At 34.3% G+C, this 17888-nt stretch overlaps 5 protein-coding genes and 1 non-coding gene across 8 annotated transcripts; 2 read left to right on the forward strand and 4 right to left on the reverse strand.

Annotated features, from left to right (window-relative positions):
• Window positions 1-1969: 1969 nt before the first annotated feature.
• LOC17879082 (putative germin-like protein subfamily 1 member 9) lies at window positions 1970-2784 on the reverse strand. Of its 2 annotated transcripts, XM_023779344.1 has the most exons (3): window positions 2655-2784; window positions 2302-2526; window positions 1970-2190 (listed from the first exon to the last, which is right to left on the reverse strand). In XM_023779344.1, exons 1-3 carry the CDS (start codon window positions 2782-2784, stop codon window positions 1985-1987), a joined length of 561 nt encoding a protein of 186 aa, XP_023635112.1. In that variant the 3' UTR covers window positions 1970-1984. The 2 variants fall into 2 exon arrangements, with proteins under 2 accessions (XP_023635112.1, XP_006285960.2); XM_006285898.2 differs by having other exon boundaries at window positions 1970-2526.
• A 2539-nt stretch (window positions 2785-5323) lies between these two features.
• On the reverse strand, window positions 5324-5397 carry TRNAI-AAU. Its single transcript has one exon. It is a non-coding gene; the product is annotated as a tRNA-Ile (tRNA).
• A 156-nt stretch (window positions 5398-5553) lies between these two features.
• Window positions 5554-7472, forward strand: LOC17877618 (uncharacterized protein YwbO). The gene is made up of 8 exons (XM_006284284.2): window positions 5554-5678; window positions 6035-6189; window positions 6269-6388; window positions 6472-6515; window positions 6612-6737; window positions 6840-6924; window positions 7019-7075; window positions 7213-7472. The coding sequence occupies exons 1-8, from the start codon at window positions 5618-5620 to the stop codon at window positions 7288-7290; spliced, it is 726 nt and encodes a 241-aa protein (XP_006284346.2). The 5' UTR covers window positions 5554-5617; the 3' UTR covers window positions 7291-7472.
• A 22-nt stretch (window positions 7473-7494) lies between these two features.
• On the reverse strand, window positions 7495-9725 carry LOC17878798 (E3 ubiquitin-protein ligase At3g02290). The gene is made up of 5 exons (XM_006282650.2): window positions 9513-9725; window positions 8914-9193; window positions 8384-8783; window positions 7994-8103; window positions 7495-7755 (listed from the first exon to the last, which is right to left on the reverse strand). The coding sequence occupies exons 2-5, from the start codon at window positions 9031-9033 to the stop codon at window positions 7723-7725; spliced, it is 663 nt and encodes a 220-aa protein (XP_006282712.1). The 5' UTR covers window positions 9034-9193; window positions 9513-9725; the 3' UTR covers window positions 7495-7722.
• A 271-nt stretch (window positions 9726-9996) lies between these two features.
• LOC17878191 (exosome complex component CSL4) lies at window positions 9997-11686 on the reverse strand. The gene is made up of 6 exons (XM_006282405.2): window positions 11497-11686; window positions 11217-11291; window positions 11042-11130; window positions 10870-10954; window positions 10527-10608; window positions 9997-10348 (listed from the first exon to the last, which is right to left on the reverse strand). The coding sequence occupies exons 1-6, from the start codon at window positions 11647-11649 to the stop codon at window positions 10257-10259; spliced, it is 576 nt and encodes a 191-aa protein (XP_006282467.2). The 5' UTR covers window positions 11650-11686; the 3' UTR covers window positions 9997-10256.
• Window positions 11687-11927: 241 nt separating this feature from the next.
• Window positions 11928-17825, forward strand: LOC17880760 (AUGMIN subunit 5). Of its 2 annotated transcripts, XM_023777866.1 has the most exons (11): window positions 11928-12092; window positions 12191-12832; window positions 13421-13960; window positions 14336-14477; window positions 14692-14862; window positions 15092-15301; window positions 15381-15566; window positions 15886-16045; window positions 16454-16649; window positions 16761-16893; window positions 17352-17825. In XM_023777866.1, exons 2-11 carry the CDS (start codon window positions 12318-12320, stop codon window positions 17484-17486), a joined length of 2388 nt encoding a protein of 795 aa, XP_023633634.1. In that variant the 5' UTR covers window positions 11928-12092; window positions 12191-12317; the 3' UTR covers window positions 17487-17825. The 2 variants fall into 2 exon arrangements, with proteins under 2 accessions (XP_023633634.1, XP_006283142.1); XM_006283080.2 differs by having other exon boundaries at window positions 11928-12832.
• The last annotated feature ends 63 nt before the right edge of the window (window positions 17826-17888 follow it).

A 17888-nucleotide genomic window follows, 5' to 3' on the forward strand; every position in this document is an offset into this window, starting at 1 on the left:
TTTTATATGACATTTTCTCATATAATTTTTTTTTACTTTCATTGCAGTTGAATACCCACCAACAGAATTACATATCAGCAAAATAAATACTCAATAAAACCGTCTACTCTATACATTTTCGTTTTCCATTCATTTTGAATATTGAAAAATTAGTTTATCATAAATTATTCCCAATAACAAAAAATTTCGGAAAAAATCTAATCTCTACTTTAACAGACACAAGTATTAGTCATTTAAACAAACCTTCAAACTATATTTAAACAAATATTTTCAATTTACAAAGGTTGACCACACTACAGTGCTCTATATATTTTTTGATATTACACATACGGTTAAATATATATATATACTTATATTACAATATATGCGTGCTTATATAAAAGCCAAAAAATATACATAGTAAAATTAATACACACTTATCTATTAATTATAGAGATAAAAATATACAAAAACCACCAAATATTTATACAATACATATTTTATACATTACATATTTTAATTTTTATAACAAAAAAAGATATTCAACCGTGCGCAAGCACGGGTTCTCCTCTAGTTTCTAATTAAAAACATAACGTAATTATAGGAACAAAAAAGCAATTACGAATGCAATTAAAGAACATTGTTAAGGTAGTCCATAATCGTAATTAGGTTTACCTCAAAAATAATATATGATTTTATACTTATAAGCAAAAAAATTGGTAGTTTTTAACTATAAAAATTCACTAATTTGGTAAAAGTCAACTTTGGGACGATTATTTTAAAATTTTCAAGTATATTTTTTTTATAGCATGTAAATGGTGTTATTTATAAAATATCTAATTGTATTGGAAATAATGGGTACGAGATGGGAGCGGATAATTGGAAAAAATAAAATATTATCCAAACTATTTCTCATAAAAAGCATGATGAGAAATAAATGTAACGAGACGAGATCATAAAATCAAGAAACTAAATTCAATTTCAATTTTCAAATATCAAATAACATGTATGATACATGAACATGAAATTTGAATTGTTATATTTAGTTTTAATTATTCAACTTTATTCCAAATATTGGAATATGAAATAACAGGTACGGGTAATTTGAAACATAAAAAATATCATCTAAACTATTCCTGATAGAATATGGGACACAAATTTTGGGTAACGTGAATTTAAGAAGAACATATGCGGACATACTATTTACTAATGTGGATTACATGAAATGTATTTTTTGCGGGTAAAAATATTTTAATCTGTATTGGGTTAAAAATATTTTTAGTGTGTAACATGCATTGCGGACGTGTTTGATCCTTTTGACAAATATATTTAGTCCATCCGGGGTCAGATGTTTTTTTATTATTGTTTTTATTATGTTTGATAGCTCCCAGTTCACACTCAATCTGGGTCTGCTATCATGTCGATCCGACATTCACAAACTTTATGAAAGCAAACTAATATTAGTTTATGTTATAAATGATATAGAGAATATATATATATCTAAAAACAAAACCTTATATGTATGTGTAAGTCTAAATTATTGACCTATTTTCTTATATGTTTGACTAAAATATACACTCTCAAATGGGTAAATAATTAAAATGGTTATGAGATGGAAAATATGACATATTTAGGATGCACGGCAGAAGGTTTTGGTCCAGAAATTAACAAGCCACATTTCTTTTACTATTTGTTTTAATGTACAGCTGTTTTTAGTTAAACCAAATTGTATTGCTTTTTTGTTTAACCTAATAAAAAAATATATTGAATTGGTACGAGTTTGATTATAAATGTTAATAACATTCCTAAAAGTTACGTTTACAAACATAATCATGTATGTACGTAATATATGTCAAAATTTAATACCAAATTTTGGATTTGAAATCAATCCCGCACGTACGTGCGGGTCCGAATCTAGTTTCATAATAAATTAGCGAATTAATACAAGATCCTTATTTTGCTGAAGTTACATAAAAATAAAATCAAATCAAAAAACACAATGCTATTATTTCTTGAACTTAGCCTGTAGATCCATGACAGTCCTAGTATCCAACTGAAACGCCTTCGCAAGAACATTGGGTTGTATTGGTGGGTTAGAACCAAACACAGTGTCCGCAATAACGATGGCACCGGGGTTTTGGCTGCTCAAACCAGCGAATGCAACCGCGGGATATTTCCCAACGTTAGCTTGGAAATGAACGAGTCCTTCTGGAAACACAAACACATCACCTTCGTTGAGTACTTTAGAGAAGAGACGGTTTTCAGGGTTTGACGTGACAAAACCTACTAGAAGTGTTCCATGTGCGACATACAAGATCTCAGAGGCTCGTGGATGGGTGTGAGGTGGGTTCTGTCCGTTAACTGCATAATCAATACGGACAATAGAGATTCCAAGAGTGTTTAACCCTGGAATCTGGTTGACATTGACGAGTGTCACGACAGAACCAGTTTTTTCATTAGGTGTTCCTGCTTTGTTTAGCCCTGACTTAAAGAAGTCATCTACCGTGACGAACTTCGGGTCCTTACAGAACTTCCCGTTCACAAAGACTGAACATTATAGCCAAATAGAAAAAAGTGTAAGAACGTAACGTATATTAATGCATTCTCCTAACCATCAATTACATTTATTGAATAATATTGTTAAAATGATTATTAGGGAGTAAACGTGTACGTACCACCATCAGCTGGGGTGTCAATGGCGACGCAGAAGTCCTGAAGAGGGCTTGGGTCGGAAGCATTGGTTAATGAAAGTGTTATAGCCAAGATAGATAGAAGTGCAACTACATGACATGAGAGACTTTTCATGGTTGTATATATTTAGTTAAAAGCAATTCTTTGGTAGAGAAGAAATGTTTTTGTTAAGATTTTGATGGAGAGATGATGATGATAAACTTATGAGACATTTAAATCTCAATTTATAGATAAGTTTAGGTGTTGAGCTAGTCAGTATACATGGATGAACTTGATGTTTGAAATGGTTAAAAAATATATTCTGATCTAATTGTGTTTCCTCCACAGGATATGGTTATGGTGGTAATAAATAAATTGATTTTGTTTGAATAGTATGAATGAGATATGTCAAGTTTGAACTGGCTATGTTGTGGTCAACAAGTTATAGGTCAAAGGTTTGTTTATTGATTCTTATTTAATTTGTAATGACACTTTAATTATCAATTTTTTTCCTCAAAAAACTACTTTATCAAAAATGAAACTAAAACAAATTCGATCGACTCTCGCACCCCGGACCTGTTCTATCCTACTATTGCCTCTATCGGAGATCTATCATTCTATGGATTCCAAAAAGATTCAAATACTTGTCTGATAATTCAGTCAAAAGTCAATGATCAAATAATCAAATCTTAACATTAATTATGTGATTAAGTTCTAAATTAGGGACGGTTATTGGTTTATTGATTTGTAAATCTATATCAGATTTGAATCTTTCTATTTTTCACTAGAAAAAAATTTTGATGACAAAAAAAAACAATAGAAAAAACTTTCAAATCCATTTAAAACATACTACAAATTTTAAAATCCAAAAACAAATCACTAAACGAATAACATAGAATTTTAATTAGTTTTATTTAAATCATACAACCAATAACACATTATTTTGATAGTTATTTTAAAATCAATAACTAAATAACATATGATTTTTGTTTGGATTTCTAAATTCATTAAACTCCATGAACCAATAACCTTAATCTTCATAATCAAAGGTTGAAATTAATATGTTAGTTAATTCTAAAATCTAAAGCTAAGGTCTTGACTGATTATGGTTTTGTAATGGCTTTTGGTTTCAGTTTTCCAAAAATATATCTTTAGGTATTCAAGATTCCTGGTAAAATTGGATCCCTAAAAAATATGATACGAATTCTTAATAATTTCTTAACAAAAGGGTCTTTCCATTAAAAAAAAAAATCTTTAACAATACATAGTTCTTAAACCAAACTTTGCTATAGAATCACCTCTTTGTTTTTCTATCTATGAAAAAACTTAAAATCAAGTTCATGAAATCACCTGATTTAAATAAATGTTAAAATAACACTTATATATTTCAATCTAAGAATGTTTAATTGTGTATATTTCGTTCTTTGGCCATTAAGACTACACTTCTTCCTCATATTTTCAACCTTATTACGTCTTTGCTTGACTTCATGTGAGTAATATTCGGTTTTACGTATTTTTCCTTCATAAGCAACAATAACTGTTATTGCGGAGAGATCCATTTTACATTTTTCAACCTAACATTACTCACTTTGTAAGAAATAGTTTCATTTTTCCTCCAATAATGACCGATTTTCATACCCAAAATTTCAATATAAGTAAAAATTTTCTTGTGTGAATAAATAAGATACATTGGATTAGTTATATATTTGTTAATGTTGCACTACTACTTTGATAGATTAATGTAAATTAATATGTTTACTTGAAAAATTAAGTTGATGGTTATCCCTAACTTTTTTTTTTGCTTTAAAAAAAAACTTATGTAAACACACGACATTAACATATAATATTTATACAAATCAGAAATGGATTTTCTGTATCTTTCAAGCCAAAATTTAATGTGACTTTTATTGACTTTTATCTTTCAAGCCGAAATTTAAGCCGAAATTTAATGTGGATTTTTTTGTATCTTTCAAGCCGAACTGAAATGGACATTGTACTTCATATGTGTATATATTTTACTATTTTTTCTACAAATTCTAACCTTTTCATCATCATACAAGCAACTAAATTGCATCAAAACGACCTTATTCTTATATTCAACAATAGTGCATATTTCTTCCCAGAATTTATCAATATCAACCTTATTACAAAAAAAAAATGTGATGTACCAAAACTGCATGAACTAAAACAAATCTTCTAAACTTGGTAGCTATAAAATAGTTAGTGTTGATAATCAACACATTTTTCATTCCGCCGAGTTATTATAACAAAATACTCAATTCTTACGGTCGTGACATCTAATTTTTCAATTATAATAGAATACATTTGTCATATTTGTTGAAAAAGTTGAACAAAATAATACATAGTGGCTTCAACTAGTTATATATATGTCTTAGTCCTTATAATGGATTTGAAAATCTTAAACGCAGGGCCGGTCATACATTTTTTATGTTATATATGTTAATTAATATTGTCGACTAATCTTTGCTATATATGTAGTTTAAAAAAATAAGTTTGGTCGTTGATATTACTTGGTAAAATATGATGTGTTCTTGTACGGCAGAGAATTTTATCAAAAGTCAAAGCTGCAACCACAAAATAGGAAAACACACATAAAAAAATCACATTCTTAAAAACTTGTCTTCTTCAAAGAGTTAGTCAAAATACAAAAAAATGGCCCATGCAGGTTTCGAACCTGCGACCTTCGCGTTATTAGCACGACGCTCTAACCAACTGAGCTAATGGGCCATTTGCTTTGTTTCTACAATCATTTTATATAATTTTTAAAACAGTTTGTGTTTTGTTTTTTGTCAAACTTTGTTTGGTCAAAGCCATCATTTCTTATACAATGTATTAGTCAACAAAGATACAATGTTCATATAGATTAGTCAAAAAGTATATGCAAGACAATGTAGAAAAAAGTTGGAGAGGATGGGATATAACATCATCGTGCTTGGTTGGTGTGGTTATGTTTCGTAGTTGTCTCTCCCTTAGAGGCTCACCATCTTCTTTGCTCCAATCTTTTCCAGGTAAACCAAGAAACATTTTGTAATCATATATTATACAAAGATGCTTAATTAGATTAATTTGTACAATTAGTATATGAAACATTCTTGTAATCTGTGAGTTAAGAGTTATAGCTCGTTTCTTGAAGAATCTTTAAGAGTGCTTGGATTTTTCAATTTCTTGTTTAAATAAAGATTTGAGTTTTTCAGTTTAATGAATTCTTGAATTGTCAAGTTTGATTGCAATAGTGGAGTTTTAGATAAGTTTTTTATGTGAATAAAGATGATCCAAGTGCCTTTGTTGTCTTAAAGTGAAGATCAAGTCTTCTGATCAGTTCAATGGCTCAATTGGTTTCTGTGTTGTGGTTGAATTTGCTTAGGAAAAATCCTTATGGCTGCATCTGTGAGCAACACCGCTTCGAAAAAGCTTATTCAAATCGATGTAAGCTCGGATTCGGTGTGTCCATGGTGCTTTGTAGGCAAGAAGAATCTTGACAAAGCCATTGATGCATCTAAAGATCAATACAACTTTGAGGTTACCTCTCTCACTCTCTTTTATCTTGTTTACTTGGAGAATGCTTGAAATGCTTACGGTATTCATCTCTCGAATATAGATTCGATGGCGTCCATTTTTCCTTGATCCATCTGCACCAAAAGAAGGTGTGAGTAAGAAAGAGTTTTATAGACAGAAGTATGGAAACAGATATGAAGGAATGTTTGCTAGAATGTCCGAGGTTATATTCACTTACCGATTCTTTAACATAGCTTATATGTTCTTGTTGAGAGGATCTTGACATCATATTTGGATTCATTACAGGTCTTTAAAGGTCTTGGCTTAGAGTTTGACACATCCGGTCTCACGTAAGCACCAAAGAGTTTTTTCTTTTCATTTATCAAGATTGAAGAGATTTGTCTTTTGGTCTATTTTGTCTAAATGTTTTCTGTCTATAAGAACAGTGGCAACAGTCTTGATAGTCATAGACTAATTCATTATGCGGGTAAACAAGCGCCCGAGAAACAGCATAATCTTGTTGAGGAATTGTTTATCGGTTACTTCACGCAGGGGAAGTACATTGGTGACAGGTAAAATGTGTGAAACAGTTATGTTTTGTGATATATAAGCTTGAAGTATCCTTAGAACTTAACTGGACAAAGAAACTCGATAACCTTGGTGCTGAACTTCAGGGAGTTTTTGGTTGAGACGGCTAAAAAGGTTGGGATAGAAGGAGCAGAAGAATTACTCTCAGACCCTAACAATGGAGTCACAGAGGTGTGCTTTTCTAAATCATGTGATCATTAGTGTATGTTCTGTAGGATTAATGATGAATGTTATGTACTGTTCTGAACATTTTTTATATTGATAGGTGAAAGAAGAGCTTGCAAAGTATTCGCAAAATATCAGCGGTGTTCCAAATTACACGGTAAGTTTTCGCGCTACATATCGATAGCCTTTATAAGATCATGGCAAAGCTCTAGTTAGAGTGAAACAGACCACCATTTGCATTGTGTCCTTAGTCTTAGTTTTGTATCTTTACTTTGTAGTACTGTTTGTTTTCAGATTAACGGGAAGGTGAAACTGAGTGGTGCACAACCGCCCGAGACATTCCAGAACGCGTTTAAAGCGGCCTCAGCTTGAAATAACAAACAGTGAACTCAAGAGTTGTTGAAGTATTTATGTCCATGGAGATTGTCTGCTTCTTTTGTTTGAACTTTAAGTTTTGACTTTTTCAATAAGTTGGTGTAATAAGATAGATTTGGTCTTTGATGGTTTGCCTAATAATTCAAACAAGTTGAATATAAAAACACAACATTCCTCCTCTTGTTCAGATGAAAAAAGATATTGAAAGATTCATACTTTTTTCTCATTCCAATAACCTTCTTGAAGATAAATGTATATATATGAGTCTATAAAATTAGGAGACATCACAAATTCTCATATTTACTGTTAACAATGACATCTGGATATTCACAGAAGTTTTATGTACAAGTGATTTCTCTCTGTTTATTTCTCTATAGAGCAGGACTCAACTCCTTTTTTTGTTTCTTTGAGCAAGTCTTTATTACAATGCTAAGAAGTTTCATTTTCATCAAATGCCATCACCTGAAAGATAAGATTGATATAATTAGCTAAGGATGCATTAACTTATGTTATGGTTTATATGACCAAGAATAGTATGAGAACTGGACCAGTCTACTCATCAATGCAATAAATGTCAATGCTTAGAATGGAGATGAGAAATTCTAATACAAAATGATGCACTTTTAATATCTATGAAGGAGACTGATGGAACATTCAACCAAATTTGAAGTTTGAAAATTGTAAGAAAGCGACGAGTTACCTTTCCACAGACAGGGCAAGTTTCACTTCTCTCCATCCATTCAAAGATACAGCTAAGGTGGAAATGGTGAGAACACTTGGTTATTATCTTTGGATTCTCTGGTGTGTAATCTGCACATTGTATAAAACAAAGAATTCTGAATACCAATCTTACATCAAAGCACACGATTTCTGTATCTACGATATTTGATGAAACTATCCTAAGAACTAAGACTATTAATGGCCTAAATTGCTCAGGAGTGCATTAAATGAAGAAATGAAACCAAGAATGCAACTTATAAAGATATACTAACAACCTAACACACTCATTTATCACGCAAACCAGAAAACACTGCATAGAATGGGTTCAAAGAGGATAATAACAGTATCAAACTAGTTTTTTTAGTTTTACCATCAAGGCAGGTTGGACAAATATCTTCATCATCCGATTCTGCATAATAATTTTCTATTCCAGGCATTGTTTTCGACTTTGCAACGGTTGATGAACCTTTCGAGTACAATTCTTTTGAACCATCTTCACAATCAGACTTACTCCATTTGGCTCCCCCAACCAAAGCTTCAGAACTCATTTCAGTATCACCTCTTAATGGTTCTGATTCTTCACCTGAATGGCCTGAGCCCTTAACGAAACGAAAATACCTAGGATCAGCATCGTAAGGCAATGGTCTTGGAGGAGAATGGTACACATTAGACAGAGAGTCATCAAGTGCAGTTGTGGAATTCATCACTGTAGCAGCCTCAACAGTTGAAGGTATTGGATGCATTCCACCTCTATTAACTAACGAAGCATACTGCAAACAAAGGTAGACCTTAAGTTTCCACAAAAACCAGAACTGCTAATTCATGATTCTGATGGAAGTATTATTGCTAATTCACTAGAGAGGAGCACATGATCCAAGGAAGAAGGTGGAAAGAACATACCAAATCCATGAAACTCTGGAGGAAACAATTTAGGCATGAACAATTCCTAGTCATGGAAGTGTTTGGATTCACATAACTCTCAAAGAGATCAACTTGGAAACAGCAACAGAAAGAGCCCATATCTTCAAAAACTCAATACTCCCAAACTCAAGTTTTCAAATTTCACAGAGAATGAGAGAGGAACCCAATTTCACAGAAGTTTTCTCACTGCCTCCCGCAAACCAGAATCCTCTCTCTCTTCTTTAAGTGCAAAACTCTTGTTCCTACAGAGTTGAATCACCTGTAATAGAAACACATAAAAAAAAATCACACTTTCCAAAAACCCAAATGAATAACAAACTTGAATCAGCTAATAGCCTAATACACATCACAAAAAGTGCAACAAAACAATTCTAAAGATTCATCCTTTCGAAAGCATCCTTTAAAAAGGATCAACCTTTCAGTTCAATCAGAGATGGAAACAAAATACAAAAGAATCATTAGCTCATCGAACAAGGGTTTTGGAAACCGATCATAGATGATCAAGTATTGAATTGGTATTCAAAATCCTTTGATCATCAAAGACAATTGTTTTCAAAAACAGAGGAATCGAAGAGTACCTTTGAAAGAGATAGAAGCCTGAGAGAATCCAGAAGCAATGAGAAAACAAACCCAGAGAAATTTTCCGGTAATAAATTTAATCTGTTGACTAATTCTTAAAAAATTGAAGATTTTTCAGGTTTCTTCGAAAAAGTGCAGAATGATTTTCCCGGAATATTAGCGATCCTTCCTCTCTCTCTTTTTCTCTCTTTCTCTTTGTCTTCTTCTACCTTTTTGATCCATAGCTTTCTTTTTGGTCGAAACTCAACAAAACAGAGTTTCAGAAACCGTCCCTTTTGTTTTACATATTTTTACTTTTGACCCTAAATGTTTTGATTATGTAAAAGTTGTCCGTTTAAGTTCAATTGTTAACTATTGCAGCGACAATGTTAAAGTTCACTTTGTCAATCTACCAAGAAGAAAGTGTGACGAGATACAGAGGATTGCACTTATTAAATAGCAACAATCAAATCTATTTTATATAGTTGGAATTAGGTATTTGTGTTCGCATTTTTAAATCAATATTTCACCAAAACATAAGCACACAAACTTTTGAAATAGTCACTAACAACAAAATGTCGTTTGAGTTTAACAACTTGTGAGTATCCTAATTAATAGTATCATGAATGTGCCAACCTTGATAAGGTCAGTTGCTCTAAACTTATCTCTACACCTGAGTACCCAAAATTGTAATAATCTCAAATGGTTGTTCTTGTTGCAAAGACCCCTCATTATGTGAGAGAAACCAAGTATCGTCTTCAAGTTTAACTACCCACCTTGGCAACTTTTCTCTTCTCGGTTTGTCCCGACAAGGGGCACTGCATCTCTGTCCAACTTATAGGAACCATTGTTTCGCCTGCGCAATCACCACACCACAGAAAACTATTTTATTACTCCAAGGGAAATTAACTTCGTAACGCATAAACGAAGAAGCAAATGCATCTCCATACTAATAAACTATTAGTTGGAAATGTATTACACTGATATGTGAAAGATCAGCTATAGACTTAAGAGTAGGAATGAAAAGAATGTACCTGCAGCACTTTCTGCTGAGACCACACCAAGTTCATTCTTAGCAGTCGACAAATAGTAAGCCCGTGCATCACCAAGAGACAGCTTTAAGAGTCCAGGTTAAGGAAACTTCAGTCGTTATTCCCCAAAACATCATACTTTTAAATTATACGCTAACAAGGTGTGTGAGCTAAAAGAGGATATGGATGGCATAATGTAACAAATCTTTAAAATGTGTTTCCTCTATAAGCGATGTTAAGCACTGGCTGGCTCTTACATCACAAAGCTAAACTGTAACAAAACCTAGCCAATTCTAATAGACAAAAAGTGTGAAACGTGATAATATCTTAGGTGCGCAAAGGATACAACCATAGCCCTAACAATGTCACCAGCATGGAAAGACTGATGCAAGTCAACTTTGTCAATCTCTGTTGCTCTAACATCTTGTTGCCTATGAAAGAGTAAACACAAGTTAGATTGACGATTTTAAAAGACTAAACCATGAATATAAACAACAAGGAGCAGTAGAAATTCCCACCTGATTACCCCAGCAAAATTTTCACGAACGGCCTTTGGACCAACACACAAGATATCAACAGCAGCCATCCGAGCCATAACTTTAGTCACCTATCAAAATAACAGAGTATTAGAGTTCAAAAATTACATTTTTCTTGTTGCAGGGACATCAATGAATCCATAAGTGCAGGACTCACTCTTGCTATGACAACAGAACCAGGCTCTGGTATAGGACCATGAGCCTTGTGACCCGTAACTTCCACAGTAGCTCTCTGCTTGCCATTGTTAAGATCAAATAAGTTATATATCCATTAACAATCACAAAAACAAGTATAACAATCCAAAGATTTCGATTTCAATTACAAATAGAAACCAAAAGTTAACAATCCAACGATTTTGATTCTTAGAGGATTCAGAAAGCCATATCAATGTAACATAAGAACCAATCACTTGAAAACCTTGGAACAAAGCACGAACCTTGTCAAGTGATTCAGGAAGAGGAGAAACAATCCGACGAGTTCCTGTGAGGGAAGCGTAGATGGTTGTATCGTTGACGTAAGCTCCTTTCCCAGCTTTAAACTCAGTTGCTTTCCCGATTACATCTCCCGGCGTTACTAGCTCCGTCGTCATAGTTTCAAAATTTTCCGATTTGAGACTGTGAAAAACAAAACCCTAGGAAACTGGGGTTTTTGATCGACAAATTTAACCAAAAAAATCCGGGAACAGTCCTTTAAGTTTATATAAATTTAATGTTGACCCAAATAGTTTTCATTGGAAGTTTAAGCTGCTCTGATTTTGACCTATATATTTTTTAATTACACAGTCCGACCCGGATACACCTAATACCCGAGCCTGACCCGGTTAATTTTTCAAATCTAGGAGTTTTCAAGTTTCAACAGTCGACGACACTTGCAGAAAAAATTCGAGTTTGATTCCTTGGAATTGAAAACAAAAATCCAATAAACAAGCGGGATCTTCAATTTTGAAATCTCTCTATCCAGATCCATCTCCGTCACAATCTTCCTCTTTCCGTCACCGGAGCCGGCGAAGTTACTCTTCGTGATTTCAGATCTGTTCGTATACTACTTCTTCATCATCTCGCTTGTGTTCGTTCATTGAATTATTCAATTCGCTCTATTGATTGAGTTCTCGCTTGATTTGAGTAACCTAGGTGTTTCGGTACGTTTCTGTTCTGAATGTTTTGGGTTTGAGGAAAAAGACGCGAAGCATGAGTGGTAAATTGGGAAGTTTCGTGAAGATTTGAGGGATTGGGTTTAGGTATTGTAGTTGTAGAGAGAATGCAGAGTTTATCGAGTTCAGCTCCGACACCGGAGGCGATATTAGAATGGTTACAGAAGGAAATGGGGTATAGGCAATTAGGGCCGTATAATGGATCAAGTAAATCTCATGTTCCTTCCATTGATGCTATTAGGAAGATTTGTAGAGGGAATATGATACCTGTTTGGAATTTTTTAATAAACCGGGTGAAATCGGAAAAGACAGTGGAGAGAATCAGGCGGAATATTACGGTTCATGGAGGAAGTAGTAATGCTGCTAGTGTTGGGAGTTCTGTGAATCCTGGGAAGGAGGAGAACAAGGCCAAAGGAAGACGGAAGGAAAAGGCAGTGACTGGGGAAAGTTATGCAGAGGGTAGAGAAGCTGCTTTGCAGGAAAGGGAAATAGCTGCAAAAGAAGTGGAGAGATTGAGGAACATAGTGAGGAGGCAAAGAAAAGACTTGAAAGCTAGAATGTTGGAGGTCTCTAGGGAAGAAGCAGAACGGAAGAGGATGCTTGATGAAAGATCAAATTACAGGTTTGATTTTAATCTTAATTTTGGATACAGTATTCTATTACTTTGCTTCTCACTTGTAAGAGAATACAATAGAACATACCTGCACCTCTCAGCTAAGTTCATATACTTTCTCCTGCTGTGATTATGCGTTATTATCACTAGTCTTATGTCCCCAGTAGAACCGATTTAGGTTTAGTTTTTTTATCTGTGCCATGATTAGCTGGTTAGAGTTTGGTGATATTTCGTTCCCATTCTCTGTGATTGAAGCAGCAATATATATATAGCCCTAAAGTATTATGTTTTGTTTTGTTGATTCTCCAATAATCTCGATGGGATATATATATACCCTCTAGATGGAATAGATGGGATTTTTTCAGGCTATTTTGCTGCTTTGGTTCCATAGATATGCCACATCAACCGTTCTTAAGTTTGTATGCATTCTTGGTGATGTTGATTTTGATCTGCCCATTTCTTGAAACTTATCTGCAGCATTTATCTCTGTTGAAATGCATTGACATTGTTGATACAACAATGGAAATCTTTGTTTCTGTTATGTTCAGTAGATCTTTCGAATTGTTTGGTGAGTTTTTATTTCTTTGCCTTTTTCAGACATAAGCAAGCATTGTTGGAAACTTATGATCAACAATGCGACGAAGCAACAAGAATATTTGCAGAGTATCACAAAAGGTTACAAGTCTATGTTAATCAAGCAAATGATGCACAACGGTCTGTCAATTCGTCAAATGAAGTGTCAAGTAGCCTCAGTGCTAACAGTGAGAGGGAAGCTGTTTATTCCACTGTCAAAGGATCTAAGTCTGCAGATGATGTCATTCTCATGGAAACAACCCGAGAGCGAAATATCAGGATAGTTTGTGATTTGCTTGCATCACACATGATTGAAAGAATTCGTAACTCTTTCCCTGCATACGAAGGAAATGGAATTTGCTCACAGCCTGAGCTGGAAACAGCCAAGCTCGGTTTTGAATATGATGGAGAAATAACTGATGAGATGAAAACTGTTATAGTAAATTCCCTGAGGGGTCCTCCTCTGCTGCTTCAGGCTATCGCTGCATACACTCTACGTATTAAGACCCTGATATCCAGAGAGATGGAGAAGATTGATGTCAGAGCAGATGCTGAAATGTTAAGGTGACTCCTGACTTTCCCTCCAATGCCACATTCTGTTTTTATGCACTCCTAATTCTGCAGGGTGTGGTTCACCCAAATGCACCGTGCATGCTATTTTTGCTAATATTCTTGACATTGAATGGGAAGATTATGAAACTCATATAGCAATTTAGTACTCTTTTCTGAGTTTGATGCTGCTAGCTTGTATATAAACTTATTTTGATCTGGTGGATATGAGCTGTTCCTGAGCTTCCTTTAAAATATGGTTGATCAGTGATTATTGTATCTATCTCTTATAAGTTTTCAGTTTTGAATTTATCATCTCTGCTGTCTTAAGTTCTTGTTCCAGGGTTGATTTGGACTAACATAAACAATTGGATGTCAATTTATTTACAGGTATAAGTTTGAGAATAACCGGGTAACAGACAATTCTTCTTCTGATGTGAGCTCGCCTTTGAGTTATCAGTTTAATGGTAATGGGAAGATAGGCACAGACACACATTTCCAAGGATCTAACAATCAGCTCCTTGAACGGCAGGTTATTTTCTTTGTCTAGTTTTGCTGGTTCTTCTTGTTAATTTGAACATACAGTGAAAGGAGATTTATCATTTATGCTTCAAATTAACTAAATGTTTAATTCAGACAGATATATTTGGTGTGGTCATCCAGTGTTGTATTTGTATGTGTTGCACTGTATGGCCATATGTTTAAAGTTTGTTTATCTTACCTTTCACATGTGCTACTTTTTCCAGAAAGCGCATGTTCAACAATTTTTGGCTACGGAAGATGCACTAAACAAAGCGGCTGAAGCTCGTGATTTATGCCACAAATTTATTAACCGTTTGCATGGAGGTGCTGATGCAGCATCACATTCGTTTTCTGGAGGCACAACACAGAGTGGTAGCAATCTTAGGCAATTTGAGGTAGATGCCGCCCTTGGTTTTCTCCTTTTTGAATCTAAAAAAACCTTGATTTCGTAATTTTGGTACTTTCACTTGAATCTAAAAAGAGTAATCATGTTATTGTACAAATCTACAATTAAAACACTCTTACAACTGTTATGTAGCAGGCACTGCATAACCGATTCATTGTATGTGTTATATACATGCTGATATACGTGCTTGAATATGTTATCCAATTTTTCCGTCGCAGTTGGATGTATGGGGAAAGGAAAGAGAAGCTGCTGGTTTGAGGGCTAGCTTAAACACACTGTTATCTGAAATACAACGGCTGAATAAATTATGTGCAGAGAGAAAAGAAGCTGAAGATTCCTTGAAAAAGAAGTGGAAGAAAATTGAGGAATTTGATGCGCGCAGATCCGAACTTGAAACCATATATACAACTCTTCTCAAGGCCAACATGGTAATATCCCAACTGATTCTTTCATTGAATGATTAACTGATAATTACTATGGGAAATACTCTGACCTTTTTTTATATAGGATGCTGTTGCATTCTGGAATCAGCAACCACTCGCTGCAAGGGAATATGCATCAGCAACTGTAATTCCAGCTAGTGAAGTTGTTGTGGACATTTCAAACAGCGCAAAAGATTTCATTGAGAAAGAAGTGTCTGCTTTCTTTCAGAGTCCTGATAATTCTCTCTATATGCTTCCGGCTACTCCACAGGTATGTAAATTGTCAGCTGACATTCTGATGATTTTAGCTATCCATTTCTGCATGATACAAGTGCATTATAGTTCAATTGTAAGATATATTTGACTGATAATTGAAGACTGATGTTTGTTGAATTATATGTTCAAGTTCTCAAGTTTTTTTTTTATCTGTAAGTCAAATAATCATACATCATAGAAGAAATTGGGACTTTATGGTTCAAGCAACATTTTGCTGGTCACATGATGTACCGGAATTAGTGTTCTTTCAAATGAGCAAACTGGCATATAGATGCCTTGATTCCATCAAATTATATGAAATTCTTCTTAAACAGGGACTTCTAGAGTCTATGGGAGCTAATGGATCAACAGGACCTGAAGCAGTTGCCTATGCAGAGAAGAATGCTGCTCTATTAACTGCAAGAGCTGGTGCAAGAGATCCATCAGCAATTCCATCTATATGTCGCATTTCTGCTGCCCTTCAATATCCTGCAGGTGAGATTCTTTTTTTTTTCTTTTTAAACACCCAAGAATGTATAGTTCATCCCTCTGGAAAGGTTAATGTGTATTGAATCCCAGTGTCAAAAATCTTCCTAATGAAACCATTGCCCACTGCCTCATGTATTACAGTGTCTTTCAATCCAATGGAAAATCAAACAAAACAAACATAGGAAGAGTTTTTCTAAGCATTGTTGTTTCATCAACCGACCACGTAGATTGAGATCCTATATTAGAATAGCCAAAATGTTTCATGATGGCCTCGACTTAGCACCCGCTGTATCTGCTATGGGTTTCAAGCATAGAAAGTAGAGCACCTTAATATGAAATACTGTCATAGGCCAAAATTCTTAGTGGCTTCTTAGTAGGATTTGATTATAATCAATATTCTTGCTTCTTAAATAGGTATGGAGGGTTCAGATGCAAGCTTGGCCTCAGTTTTAGAGTCTCTTGAGTTCTGCTTAAGAGTTCGTGGTTCTGAAGCATGTGTTTTAGAAGATTTAGCAAAGGCAATCGATTTGGTCCATATACGGCAGGATCTAGTAGAAAGTGGCCATTCTCTGTTAGATCATGCTTTCCAAGCCCAGCAAAAATATGAAAGGTAAGGCATATTACTCTGTACTCTGGAATACACATATCTTATTTATGTTCCCACGCTATTCTATATTCCCATGTAAATTTTCAGTGTACTAACTATGTATCTTGTATGCAGAACAACTAACTACTGCCTAGATCTAGCTTCTGAGCAAGAGAATATAATATCGGACCAATGGTTGCCTGAACTTAGAACTGCGGTCCAGAATGCTCAAGCTTCCTCTGAGCACTGCAAATACGTCAGGGGATTGGTATGGAACTACTTCTAACTATCATTCTTGCATGCTTAATATGGTGCTGATGATGACTATCTTAACGCATTTTCACGTGGACGTTCTTAGCCATATGGCTCAAAAGTATGGCTTGTCTGAACCATAAAATCTGCCTGACAGTGTTTCCGTGATTTTTGTTTTGTTTTTGGGATTTGTAATCCTTCTTACGGTTGGTGCTCTTTAAGCTTACCTTTTGATTTAGTCTCCATTATAAATAGTTAATTTAAGTTTTCATCAGAAAATTATTTACAAAATTGCAATTCAAGTTATGTTTTCCAATCTCTTTATTGTCTGTGATATATTGTACTAAAATCCTAATTACCTCTTTTTTAGTTCTTCGTTACATCCTTTCACATATGAAGCTTGATAAGATATTTGTTTTTGTACCCTTTCACATATGAAGCTTGATAAGATATTTGTTTTTGTACCCAATGCAGCTTGATGAATGGTGGGAACAGCCTGCAGCAACAGTTGTGGATTGGGTAACTGTAGATGGTCAAAGTGTTGCAGCTTGGCAAAACCATGTCAAACAGCTTCTTGCCTTTTACGATAAAGAATCATTACGAACGTAGAAAAAATAAAACCATGGTGCCTCTCTCAGTTCTCTTTATACACACTGGTGAATCTGATCTTCAACAACAATGTTTGCAAAGTGGGAAAACTCGATTGTGCAGTTTGTAAAGAAAATGGTAACTCTTCTTCTCTGTTAACAACCGTTTCTCCTTGTGTGTGTCGTTATAGTTCCCCAGGTTTTATTTTTACATCATTGCGGGAAACTCATGTCTTTCGCCATCCGTGTTTTGTGGGTTTTTTATAAGTATTTCCGTGTTTTCTGATTCTCTTAATCAGTCATGTATCACGAGCTTTGTGTTTCCATACATTCTTAGCTAATATGAATCAGGTTTCTGCAACTTTGTAAGCCTTTTTTTTAGTTTAGCTTCGATCTTTGAATGTGAATGTTTAGAGATAGAGAC

Source organism: Capsella rubella, unplaced genomic scaffold, assembly GCF_000375325.1.
Source record: "Capsella rubella cultivar Monte Gargano unplaced genomic scaffold, Caprub1_0 scaffold_7, whole genome shotgun sequence".
Taxonomy (NCBI): Eukaryota; Viridiplantae; Streptophyta; class Magnoliopsida; order Brassicales; family Brassicaceae; genus Capsella; species Capsella rubella.

What these genes read in the sequence shown, in the direction of transcription:
- LOC17879082 (XM_006285898.2), bottom strand. Translation starts at nt 2,784, where the DNA reads ATGAAAAGTCTCTCATGTCATGTAGTTGCACTTCTATCTATCTTGGCT. An exon ending in TGACACCCCAGCTGATGGTG is followed by an intron (nt 2,527 to 2,654) that starts GTACGTACACGT and finishes TATAATGTTCAG; the next exon opens with TCTTTGTGAACGGGAAGTTC.
- LOC17877618 (XM_006284284.2), top strand. Translation starts at nt 5,618, where the DNA reads ATGTTTCGTAGTTGTCTCTCCCTTAGAGGCTCACCATCTTCTTTGCTC. An exon ending in AAGATCAATACAACTTTGAG is followed by an intron (nt 6,190 to 6,268) that starts GTTACCTCTCTC and finishes TCTCGAATATAG; the next exon opens with ATTCGATGGCGTCCATTTTT. An exon ending in GCGGTGTTCCAAATTACACG is followed by an intron (nt 7,076 to 7,212) that starts GTAAGTTTTCGC and finishes GTTTGTTTTCAG; the next exon opens with ATTAACGGGAAGGTGAAACT.
- LOC17878798 (XM_006282650.2), bottom strand. Translation starts at nt 9,033, where the DNA reads ATGGGCTCTTTCTGTTGCTGTTTCCAAGTTGATCTCTTTGAGAGTTAT. An exon ending in TCCAGAGTTTCATGGATTTG is followed by an intron (nt 8,784 to 8,913) that starts GTATGTTCTTTC and finishes CTTTGTTTGCAG; the next exon opens with TATGCTTCGTTAGTTAATAG. An exon ending in CTTGCCCTGTCTGTGGAAAG is followed by an intron (nt 7,756 to 7,993) that starts GTAACTCGTCGC and finishes CTTATCTTTCAG; the next exon opens with GTGATGGCATTTGATGAAAA.
- LOC17878191 (XM_006282405.2), bottom strand. Translation starts at nt 11,649, where the DNA reads ATGACGACGGAGCTAGTAACGCCGGGAGATGTAATCGGGAAAGCAACT. An exon ending in GTTCTGTTGTCATAGCAAGA is followed by an intron (nt 11,131 to 11,216) that starts GTGAGTCCTGCA and finishes TTATTTTGATAG; the next exon opens with GTGACTAAAGTTATGGCTCG. An exon ending in ACATTGTTAGGGCTATGGTT is followed by an intron (nt 10,609 to 10,869) that starts GTATCCTTTGCG and finishes GGACTCTTAAAG; the next exon opens with CTGTCTCTTGGTGATGCACG.
- LOC17880760 (XM_006283080.2), top strand. Translation starts at nt 12,318, where the DNA reads ATGCAGAGTTTATCGAGTTCAGCTCCGACACCGGAGGCGATATTAGAA. An exon ending in GCAATCTTAGGCAATTTGAG is followed by an intron (nt 14,863 to 15,091) that starts GTAGATGCCGCC and finishes TTTCCGTCGCAG; the next exon opens with TTGGATGTATGGGGAAAGGA. An exon ending in GCCCAGCAAAAATATGAAAG is followed by an intron (nt 16,650 to 16,760) that starts GTAAGGCATATT and finishes TCTTGTATGCAG; the next exon opens with AACAACTAACTACTGCCTAG.